General features: G+C 29.2%; 1 protein-coding gene and 1 non-coding gene across 2 annotated transcripts in view; one reads left to right on the top strand and one right to left on the bottom strand.

Moving 5' to 3' along the window:
- Nucleotides 1-2476: 2476 nt before the first annotated feature.
- On the bottom strand, nt 2477-2550 carry trnat-agu (transfer RNA threonine (anticodon AGU)). The gene has a single exon. It is a non-coding gene; the product is annotated as a tRNA-Thr (tRNA).
- A 490-nt stretch (nt 2551-3040) lies between these two features.
- The window catches only part of dus2 (dihydrouridine synthase 2), a 12433-nt gene continuing 2829 nt past the window's right edge, over nt 3041-12644 (top strand). The window contains exons 1-12 of the mRNA XM_056451655.1: nt 3041-3118; nt 4615-4773; nt 4851-4896; nt 6643-6734; nt 6826-6869; nt 7066-7126; nt 7216-7263; nt 8735-8800; nt 8921-8991; nt 9078-9164; nt 9637-9805; nt 11966-12087. Coding sequence (XP_056307630.1) covers nt 4618-4773; nt 4851-4896; nt 6643-6734; nt 6826-6869; nt 7066-7126; nt 7216-7263; nt 8735-8800; nt 8921-8991; nt 9078-9164; nt 9637-9805; nt 11966-12087 — 962 coding nt within the window. The 5' untranslated portion in view covers nt 3041-3118; nt 4615-4617. The remainder of the gene's footprint in view (nt 3119-4614; nt 4774-4850; nt 4897-6642; nt 6735-6825; nt 6870-7065; nt 7127-7215; nt 7264-8734; nt 8801-8920; nt 8992-9077; nt 9165-9636; nt 9806-11965; nt 12088-12644) is intronic.

Below are 12644 nucleotides of genomic sequence, written 5' to 3'. Positions count from 1 at the left end.
TTGACCTTGGTCTTCGCTTTATTAAACAGCACTTGGGAAATACTTGTAAGTTATTAACAATAATATTATAATAGTCTTCCACTTTATATATATATGTTTTTTTTCCCCATGAAAACATAAGCATCTTTATTCATACCAATGACTCCATGAAGAAGCACCTTTAACATTTTCATTTCTTTAAAGAGAGCCCCTATTAAGCATTAAAAAGGGTCATATTTTGGTTTTGGGGTCTCCAACGACAGTCTGATCTGCATGCAATGTCAAAAAACACTTTCATCGTCTTACAATCTGCATTTATTTTTACCCAATTATCCCAACGACTCCCATATGATTCGTTCAGCCATTCATTTGTTCCCAAACCCCTCCTTAGCGCCTTGCTAATCTGCTCTGATTGGTCCGATGACCCAGTTTGTTGTGATTGGTCGACTGCGTTCAGCACGAGACAGAGAGAAACACCCACCACAGCTTATCAACAATTCTGAAGTAGTCAGAGTGCAGGGTGTATGTGTGAGCCCAACGCAGGAGTGCATTAAAGCAAAGCAGTTTAACACCAGCATATTGCTCTATTTTTAACCCTGACACACATCCAGTATTAATCCACATGGTGGCAAAAGTTGAACTATTTTGAAACCTGACCGCCACAAGTGTGAAGGAACAGCTGATGGTGACCATAACAATGACAAACGACAGAGGATCGCATGCTTACAAGTGCGTATAAATCCATAAACAAAGCGGTGGACATCACCAGTTCAACGTGGTTTTAGACACAATATGAGAACACAGAGTTAACCAGATACAGTACAAGTGGTTACAAGTAACAAAACACAATTAAATACATAATTTGCAAGCTAGAGAAAACAAGGAGGCAGCCATTTTAATCACACTTACTTACACTTGTAAAATGGAGGAAGAAACTGATCCATGAACTGTGTACTGTAAAGTTCCTGTCAAGCTCTGACAAAGTCCCATACATCAATAGTCTTTTCTGGTCCTTCCTTTAACAAACGGCTGATGAATCTCCCGTCGTAAGCGTGTAGATTGCAGAAGCACTCGTCAGAAAGATGACGGGAACACAGCACAAGGCTGGTGCTATAATGCTGAGGTATTTTTGCAAAAATAAACTTCAACCACAGACTCTTCACAGCCTCATCTTTGAGTAAATAACACTAACTTTCCCTCACACTTCAGAGCACAGTGTCTTCACGACGTGATTCAACCGAGATCTGCTACAGTGTTTGTCTTCCCTTTTTCTTTCTACAGTGTTTGTGGGCGGGGCCGGGGGTATTAATTTTCCTGAGTCTGTGCGTGCAGCAAATGGGTGAGGTTTGAGTTCTGTATCGACGTCACGCCGACACTGCTAAAGACTTGTTACAGCGATGATTCATTTGAACTACTATGAGTCGACTCTTTTATAGATGAATCAATAGTTTTAAACACTGTGCCCTTTCAGATTTAAGCCTTCGCTGGATATTTCTCTTCACTTAGAGCTGTGTTACACACTACATGGACGGTCAAATACCCACAATAGGGGCTCTTTAAAGTGGAAAAAGACTGACGTCATTAAAATATTTTAAGAATAAGAACCTTTGTTTATTTAAAACCTTTATTTTTATTTCTTTGCATGGTTTTGCATCATAATTTATTCAACCGGTCCAGATAATACATTTGCATAGGCAGCTGAATCAGAAGTTCTAAAACAATCGCAAAAACGAGCGCACTTCAGCATTGAAGAATAAGGTCGATAAAATGCAAATAAAAGTAATTGTTCGATATCAAAGTTGTTTGAGCAGAGATCAAGATCCCATAATGCAATTCAAAAGCATAAATTAATGAAAATTCCCGTTAATTATGAGCTATTGGCAGCTGCTAAATAACAGATTTTAAAAATGTATAGTTCAATGCTTGAAAGAACAAAAAAAAGAAATGTATTTTACACAAAATAAAAATCCTAATATTAATAATAATTTTAGTATTTATATTAGAAGTTGTGTTTTAATTAGTTACCATTGATTACTTTAAGCAGTACAATGTTTAACATTATTTTTTATATTATATTGTATTATTATATATTATTTTGGATTATATTGATTGATTTATGATTTTGTATTGATTTATTTGAGTTCCGTTAACTTTATAGACGCTAAAAACATTACATTTAAATATTATCTCACCGCAAACAGATCCAGTCCACCTTAAAATAAACAAAACAATTAGTAAAACAATAAATAAATGAGTAAACAAATACAAATTGTAAGAAATAAACCAACATAAAAATGCACTTTACACATCTAATGCTAACTAATACACGATAAAGAGGCATTTAGCAAACTTGCTTCAGTTCAGGATGCATCAGGGAATGAGTTGGACTAATCGACTCGAGCTTAACTAATTTTATTAACAAAGAATACTCGAATATTCAGCATTTAATTGATGTCTAATATTTATTTTTCAGCTATCAAACAGGTTTGACTGTAAAAGGCACCGCTGGGATTCGAACCCAGGATCTCCTGTTTACTAGACAGGCGCTTTAACCAACTAAGCCACGGCGCCACTGACCAAATCACTAAAAAAACGATTCATAAAGATCAGTTGAGGACTGTTTACTTTCGAAAAAAGGTGTAACCAAGTAATTTACCACAAGACAATAAGTTTATCTCACTCAGACATTAAAATGATTCGTGATTTACCTGTTATCAGCGATTTTGTTTCTCTTTTCTAGCAACCGACAGTCGCGCGGCGATTGCCGGTGTTGCCAGATTGGGCGTGTTTAAATTTATTTTTGTGGGTAAAAATGACATAGGCGGGTGGTGAACATTTGTGCGGTTTTGCAACGGCGTGCCCACTAGCCCCAATCTGCCCTCATACACCTGTTTTGATTTCCCAAAGAGATGCCATAGCCCCCTTTATTCGCATACATATGCTTAGAACAGTGTAGAAACGATTGTGATCTACCTCCCCGACACGACATCTCCCCCTGGTTATTCGACAGCTTTTGGGCTGGAAACAGTCAGCAACATCTGGCAACACTGGCGATGGCGTCAAAACCGGAAGCGAGTGTCGCTCACGCGTGTTCACTCACTACAGCTGCGATGTAGAGCGACTTCAGCGCTGGATTCATGTAAATATCTATAACTTCACTGTAATAATAATAACACAGCCACTGCTATTTATTCAGACATATGTCTTAGTAGAATACCGAACACATTTGGATATATTTAATCAGCTTATTTAAGGATAAATACTGAGTAATGTGTTAAAGCCTGACTTAAGTTTGACTGCTCCAGCCTACTCTAGCGTGTTGTTTCAAAGTAGATTGCTATAATCGCTTTGTGAAGTCATGATACACAGTTTAGAGACGGTTTATAGTTTCTGTGCCAGCTTTACGATGTGATTTTGACTTTAGCTGTGGTAATAATAATGTTTAATAGCTAATGTGACGTGATAATGTTACTTTAAAGCTTTTTATATGATGGTAAAACGATAATAATACATATATTTATTTGTATATAAACCATCCTGTTTACTTTACCGCAATTGTTCAGCCACAAATTGAAATTATTTACTTGTTTCAAACCTGTTTCTTCACAACACAAAGCAAGATATACGCTACCTGACAAAAGTCTTGTCGTCTATCAATGTTTTTAGGAACAACAAATAATAACTTGACGTCTAGTTGATAATTTGGTATCAGATGTGGCTTATATGAATGGCAAAGTCAGGACAGAAAGTCTGACTTTGCTTGGACTAAAGTCTTGTCACTGAACCTTCAATAATGTCCAGTATAGAATATGTCGTCATGCTGCAGTGGAAACAGAATGAATATTGTGTCTGACTCCATCATGAGCTTGGAGGACTGCATCCATACATCTCTGCAATGACTCAAATCACTGATTAATAAAGTCATCTGGAATGGTGAAGAAAGCGTTCCTGCAGGACTCCCAGAGTTCATCAAGATTATTTGGATTCATCTTCAATGCCTCCTCCTTCATCTTACCCCAGACATACTCAATAATGTTCATGTCTGGTGACTGGGCTGGCCAATCCTGGAGCACTTTGACCTTCTCTGCTTTGATGTGGAGGTTGAAGTATGAGAAGGAGCGCTATCCTGCTGAAGAATTTGCCCTCTGTTGTGGTTTGTAATGTAATGGGCAGCACAAATGTCTTGATACCTCAGGCTGTTGATGTTGCCATCCACTCTGCAGATCTCTCGCACACCCCCATACTAAATGTAACCCCAAACCATGACTTTTCCTTCACCAAACTTGACTGATTTCTGTCAGAATCTTGGCTCCATGTGGGTTCCAGTAGGTCTTTTGCAGTATTTGGGATGCAGATCAACAGATGGTTCATCAGAAACTGCATTCAATGACAAGACTTTTGTCAGGTAGTGTATTGGAGAATCCTGGAATTAAAAACGGCCATTGACTTCCATGATATATTTTGTTTCTACTATGGATGTCAATGGCTGCTTTTTTCCCAGCATTCTTCAGTGTATCTTGCTTTGTGTTCAACTAAAGAAAGAATGCATAAATGTTTTGAACCACTTGACTGAGCAAATGACAGATTTTTCTGTGAACGGTCCCTTTAGTAACTCATTTATATGTTTATCTGCAGCGGATGATGAAGACGACGACGAAGAAGATGATGATGGCGAACACTGTGGGAAGGCTGTGTTTCAGCCAGAAGAATATTCTGGCTCCTATGGTCCGGGTAGGAACTCTTCCCATGAGGCTTCTGGCTCTGGATTACGGAGCAGATATTGTTTACTGTGAGGTGAGAATCATCATGATGCATTACACATTGAATTCCCTGACTGTTCTGAGTCTGAAGAGCTGAATGTTTGTTTTTAGGAGCTGATTGATATTAAGATGGCCCAGTGTGAGCGAGTGGAAAACGGTAAGCCTGTTATTGCTTTTGATTGTATGAGATATCAGTATTCAGCAGGGAGACACTTTGAGGAAGTGGAAAAAACACAGAAACTACACAACCTATTATGCAAAAATCACATTTATAAGGGGTTTATATGTCTATAAAAATGATCTGTTTCATAATTTTACAAGAACAGGCTGACACAAGTACATTACAATCAATACGCTATCTTTTAATGCTATAAGTTTCAAGTTATGTTATATATTCAGAATAAATGCCTGCATAAAAGATAGGGATATTTTCACTGTTCAGCTGTTAAGATTTTTATATTCATTTATATACAACACAATATTAATGTTTTAACATCAGAAGAGTTAAGAAAGCAACATGTGGTGGAATAACCCTGATTTGTGATCACAGCGTATGACAATAATTATTATTTATTTACTTTCGGAAACAAAAATGCACCAAATAAACTTTTTTTCGTTAGTTTTTTAAGATAAGAACTCTTATTAGACGTTTACTGAAAAACTAAATATTAACATTTTAAACAAACCTAGCAAATAATTATTTATATATATATATATATATTTACTTGTTTATTTATTTACTTGTTTTTTATTTACTTTTTATTTATTTATTTCATTATTAATTAATTTATTTATTATCTTTATTTACTTGTTTATTGTTTACTTGTTTATTTATTTACTTGTTTTTTATTTACTTTTTATTTATTTATTTCATTAATAATTTATTATCTTTATTTACTTGTTTATTGTTTACTTGGTTATTTATTTACTTGTCTATTTATTTATTTACTTGCTCATTTACTTGTTAATTTATTTACTTATTAATTTATTTACTTATTTACTTGTTTGTTTATTATCTTTATTTACTTATTAATTTATTTACTTGTTTATTTATTTACTTATTAATTTATTATCTTTATTTATTTACTTTATTTACTTATAATTTATGTATTTATTTATTTGTTTATTTATTTATAAATGTATTTACTATTTATTTATTTACTTGATTATTTTTTACTTGTTTATTTATTTATTTTAGTTATTTATTTACCAAATTGTTTATTTACTTATTTATTTACTTGTTAATTTATATACTTTTCTATTTACTTTATTTATTTACTTTATTTACTTGTTTATTTATTTACTTATATACTTTTTTATTTATTAATTTTGTAACTTCATTTATTAACTATTTATTTATTTATTTGTTTGTTTATTTATTTACTTGTTAATTTATATACTTTTCTATTTACTTTATTTACTTGTTTGTTTATTTACTTGTTAATTTATATACTTTTCTATTTACTTTATTTACTTGTTTATTTATTTACTTATATACTTTTTTATTTATTAATTTTGTAACTTTATTTATTAACTATTTATTTATTTACTTGCTTATTTATCTACTTGTTAATTTATATACTTTTCTATTTACTTTATTTATTTACTTTATTTACTGTGTTTATTTATTTACTTGTATACCTTTTTATTTATAAATTTTTTTACTTAATTTATTAACTATTTATTTATTTACTTGTTTGTTTACTTATTTCAGTTAGTTGCCAGGAAATTTTTAGACGTACAAAAAAGACACGCAATAAAATAACATAAAATACAAACATCAACTGAACATGAAATATAAAAACAAATCTAATTCAGACTACCAACAAAAACAGAGCCACAGTTACACTACAATAAGTCATTAATAATAATAGTAATAATAAAGCATTGTTTGTGCATTCAGATGTGCTGCAGACGATTGATTTTGTGGCTCTAGACGAGCGCGTGATGTTTCGCACCTGCAGTAAAGAGAACGGCCGTGTGGTCTTTCAGATGGTCAGTTCGCTCTTTCCTGAGCATATCATTATTAATTATGTTATCATATTATTATTAATTAATTATTGCGTTGTTGTTTTGGGGGTTTCAGGGAACGGCGGATCCAGAGAGAGCGCTAGCTGTGGCCAAACTTGTGTGAGCTTAATTATTTTTATTTTTTTGTTACTCTCATATGCAATTGCAGTCAGAATTATTAGCCACCCTGTTTATTTCCCTGTATTTATACTGTATTTATAGCAGGAAATACTGTATTTATAACAGACCAAGTAAAGCATGTAGTGTTGCTGTAAATGCTGAATATATGTTTACTGTGGCTGTGTTTCATGAACAGGGAGAATGATGTGGCGGCTGTGGATGTGAATATGGGCTGTCCAAAGGAATACTCCACAAAGGTACAGACCGATCCTGTGTCAGACATACAATACATATGGACGTCTATAAATATACATAAATATATTAATTTTCCATTCATTTCACACAGGGAGGAATGGGTTCAGCGCTTCTCTCTGACCCTGAGAAAATTGAAGCTGTGAGTTTTACACACTCTTTTAATTACTTTTTCGGGACTACATCAGGTGTATAAGTACTACAGTTTATTATTATAATTAATATTGTTATATTTATTTACTTTTGTGTAACGTCTTGAGTTATGAAGTAATGAAGTTATTATCATTATTACTACTACTATTATTATTATTATTATTATTATTATTATTATTATTATTATTAAATTAAGCTAGTCATATTGATTGGAACAATCTTATATAAAAATGACAGAAATTTACATAAAAATTTTAAGATATTTATTTTGTATAATCCCTTATTTAGTTATGAAGGTTATTATTGTAATAATAATTATCATTATTAGATTTAATTTATAATCATATACTGAACAGAAAGACCTTATCTTAACTTTTTAATGTAAGTTTCCTAAATTTTTATATATTAATGTATTTTGTATAATCTCTTATTAAGTAATGAAGCTTGTTGTTATTATAATAATAACAACAATAATAATAATAATAATAATAATAATCATTATTATTATTATTAAACTAGGTTATTCCTCACAAATATTGATTGGAAAAATCTTAAGTTTTTAATGTAAGTTTCTTTATTTTTTATATATTAATTTATTTTGAATAATCTCTTATTGAGTTATGAAGTTTGTTGTTGTTATAATAATAATAATAATTATTATTATTATTATTATTATTATTATTATTATTATTAAACAAGGTTAATCCTCACAAATATTGATTGGAAAAATCTTATGTTTTTAATGTAAATTTCTGTAATTTTAATATCTTAAGTTATATAATTTCTTATTGAGTTATGAATTAATGAAGCTTATAATAAAATAGTTGTTGTTGTTGTTTTTAAATTTAGTCATCATATATGAACAGAAAAATCTTATTTTAAGATTAAATGTAAATATCTTTGATTTGTATAGGTTTTGTATAATGTCTTATTTAGTTATGAAATTGATTTTTGTAATAATTATTGTTATTATTAAATTAAGGCATTCATCATGTTTTGAACAGAAAGATCTTATCTTTCAGTTTTTATTGTTAATTTCCGCAATTGTTAAATATTTATTTTGTGCAATCTCTGATTGAATTATGAAGTAATGAAGCGTATTATAATGATAATATTAATTATTTTATTATTAATAAATTAGGTTAGACATCATATATTGATTGGAAAAATCTTAATGTAAATTTCTGTAATTGTCATAATTTGTATTTATTTAATTATTTAATTGTCATATTTTTGTATTTATCTTGTATAATCTGTTGAGTTATTAAGAAATATGGTTTACTATTCTAATTATTATTTTTAAATTAGGTTAGTAATCATATATATTTATTGGAAAAATCTTATATAATTTTATGTAAGTTTCTGTAATTTTAATATATTTATTTATTTGTTTGTTTAACTTCTTACTGAATTATAAAGTTATAATAATGTAATAATTTTAAAGTGTTTGTCTCGTGCAGATTCTCACCACTCTTGTGAAAGGAATCTCAAAGCCTGTTACGTGTAAAATCAGGATCCTCTCAACAGTAAGTGACGCTTTTCCAAATAATTGATTAATTCTGTGGGAAAACAAAGGGGAAGTACATTATTTAAGAGACTTTATTTGTTGTGCCTGGTTATTCATGTATCTTGACATGCTCTTTCAGATTGAGGACACTGTGAATTTAGTGAAGAGAATCGAAAAGACAGGAGTGGCGGCCATTGCGGTTCATGGCAGGTTCGATGTGTTCCCTAATCATCTGGAGTTATCTTGTGTTTTTTATTGTCAGATTTGGTCATGTTTGTGTTTTGTCTTGTTGTCAGGATGAAAGACGAGCGACAGCGACACCCGGTGCACTGTGACTACATCCAGGCCGTGGCCCAGAGCGTCTCCATACCCGTCATTGCCAAGTCAGTTTTAGACTGTTCCCATACATTCATTCATTTTCAGCTTAGTCCCTTTATTTGTGAGGAGTCGCCACATTGGAATGAACCGCCAACTATTCCAGCATATGTTTTACACGGCTGATACCCTTCCAGCTGCAACCCTCCACTCATACACTTCGGCCAGTTCATCCAATTCCCCTATAGAGCATGTGTTTGGACTGGGGGAAACCGGAGCACCCGGAGGGAACCGACGCCAACACGGGAGAACATGCAAACTCCACACAGAAATGCCAACTGACCCAGTCGGGACTCGAACCAGTGACCTTCTTGCTGTGAGGCGACAGTGCTAACCACTGAACCATCGTGTCTTGATCGTGTTGTGATCTTTGAAATTTGGCATTCCCAAACTGCTTCAATAAAGCATAGGGCCACTTTAATTCATGTGCTGTTTACAAGTGCTAAATACTATGCTTTTTTTCTGTCTGCGTGTCTTCAGTGGTGGCTCTTCGGACATCGTGAAGGCATTTGAGGACATCGAGACGTTTCGGGCGTCCACTGGAGCTTCATCCGTCATGCTAGCTCGAGCCGCCATGTGGAATCCTTCAGTCTTCCGGCAGCAGGGGGCGCTGTCTGTAGACCAAGTCATGCAGGAGTACATCACATATGTATGTTTGCACATGTTTACATCTACATAGATGCATTGGCTTGGATTTTCTGCAGTCATGGGTTTGAGTAAAATGTTTATATTTGTTTGATTACATTTCATAGCAATTTCAAATCAAAATGTTGTTGGTTAAAGCATTTATAATAATAATAATAATAATAATAGTAACAATAATAATAATAATAATAGTAACAATAACAATAATTGATGTTGTTGTTGTTGTTGTTGTTGTTGTTATTATTATTATTTATTTTTCAAAGCATCAATAATAATAAAAATAATAATTATCATTATTATAATAGTAATTGTTATTATATCAAAATGTCAGTATATCAATTTCAAATTAAAATGTTGTTGGTTAAAGAATTTATAATAATAATTTTTATTTTTTATAATTATTATTTATTATTTATTAAATTATTATTATTAGTTATGGTTTATTATTATTATTATTATTATTATTAGTTATGGTTTATTATTATTATTAGTTATGGTTTATTATTATTAGTAATTATTTATTATTATTATTATTATTATTAGTTATGGTTTATTATTATTAGTAATTATTTATTATTATTATTATTATTATTAGTTATGGTTTATTATTATTATTATTATTATTGTTATTATTAGTTATGGTTTATTATTATTATTATTATTAGTTATGGTTTATTATTATTAGTAATTATTTATTATTATTATTATTATTATTATTATTATTAGTTATGGTTTATTATTATTATTATTATTATTATTATTAGTTATGGTTTATTATTATTATTAGTTATGGTTTATTATTAGTAGTAATTATTTATTATTATTATTATTATTATTATTATTATTATTATTATTATTTATGGTTTATTATTATTATTATTATTATTATTATTAGTTATTGTTTATTATTATTATTATTATTATTATTAGTTATGGTTTATTATTATTAGTTATGGTTTATTATTACTATTATTATTAGTTATGGTTTATTATTATTAGTTATGGTTTATTATTATTAGTTATGGTTTATTATTATAATAATAATAATTATTATTATTATTATTTATGGTTTATTATTACAATAATTATTATTATTTATGGTTTATTATTATCATTATTAGTTATGGTTTATTATTATTATTATTATTATTATTATTATTATTATTATTATTATTATTATTATTATTATTAGTTATGGATTATTATTATTATTATTAGTTATTGTTTATTATTATTAGTTATGGTTTATTATTACAATAATTATTATTTATGGTTTATTATTATTATTATTATTATTTATGGTTTATTATTATTATTATTATTATTATTAGTTATGGATTATTATTATTATTAGTAGTAGTAGTAGTAATGGTTTATTATTATTATTATTATTATTATTATTATTATTATTATTATAAATTTCCCTTAAAATAAAGTAGAATAACAGCAAAGAAACTACAACTGCCATCATTTACAGCCTCAGAACTCACAGTATTATTATTATTATTATTATTATTATCATTAGTTATGGTTTATTATTATTATTATTATTATTATTATTAGTAGTAGTAGTAGTAGTAGTAGTAGTAGTAGTAGTAGTATTATTAGTGAGGTTGATTATTATTATTATTATTATTATTATTATTATTATTATTATTATTATTATTATTATTATTAGTTATGGTTTATTATTATTATTATTATTATTATTATTATTATTAGTTATGGTTTATTGTTGTTGTTGTTGTTATTATTATTATTAATATTATTATTATTAATTTCCCTTAAAATAAAGTAGAATAACAGCAAAGAAACAACAAATGCCATCAGTTACAGCCTCGAAACACACAGTTATGGTTTAATTATTATTATTATTTTATTAGTTTTGGTTTTATTATTATTATTATTATTATTAATAATATCATTATTATTAATTTCCATTAAAATAAAGTACAATAACATCAAAGAAACAACAAATGCCATCATTTACAGCCTCAACACACAGTTATGGTATTATCATTATTGTTATTATTATTAATTTCCCTGTGGAGAAAATGAATGCAGTTTGAACTTCCTGAAACTGACTATTGTTCTCTTATTGTGAACAAATGATGTTCTGTGCCTTTCTGATGTTTCGTTTTTTCCTTCTGTGTTTTCACTTCAGGCTGTTCGCTATGACAATAATCCATTTAACACCAAATACTGCTTATGTCAGATGCTCAGAGACAGAGTCGAGTCTCCCTTTGGGAAGCGTTTACATGCAGCTCAGACCAACCAGGAGATATGGTAACATCCCACATTATATTCGATGCAATCTTTTATGTATAAAGCAGGTCATGCAATGCGTAATTTCCTTATTCATTTATTTAAGGGGTTTATAATATTTTATATTTGTTTTATATTATGATATTATATTTTACTTATAATAATATTTATGATATTTATAAAATGTGTGTGTGTAATGTTTCTAGTTATCTTTTTGAAAATAAAATATGAAGGTATGGGTGGTATATTTCTTTTTTTAATTTTCCTGTGTATTTATGTATTTAATAAGTATGAAGCAATACTTATTATGAACTCCATTTATTAAAATGTATAAAATAATAAATGATCACACACAATTTTCATATTAAAATATTACTCTGTAAATCCGAGTATTTTGTCAATAATAGTTTCAAATTTATAAAGATTTCAAATGACAATTTTATGTCTGAATAACTATTTAAATATGTTAGTAAATGAGTAATTATTGATCTAATTTTCTGTAAATTATGAGGGAAATGGATTGTTGTTGGTTATTATTGTTATAATTAATATAATTATTTAATAATAATAATCAAAAT

Source organism: Danio aesculapii, chromosome 25, assembly GCF_903798145.1.
Source record: "Danio aesculapii chromosome 25, fDanAes4.1, whole genome shotgun sequence".
NCBI classification, from domain to species: Eukaryota; Metazoa; Chordata; class Actinopteri; order Cypriniformes; family Danionidae; genus Danio; species Danio aesculapii.
The sequence above is the reverse complement of the archived record's forward strand: the minus strand, read 5'-3'. Positions and strand labels throughout refer to the sequence as shown.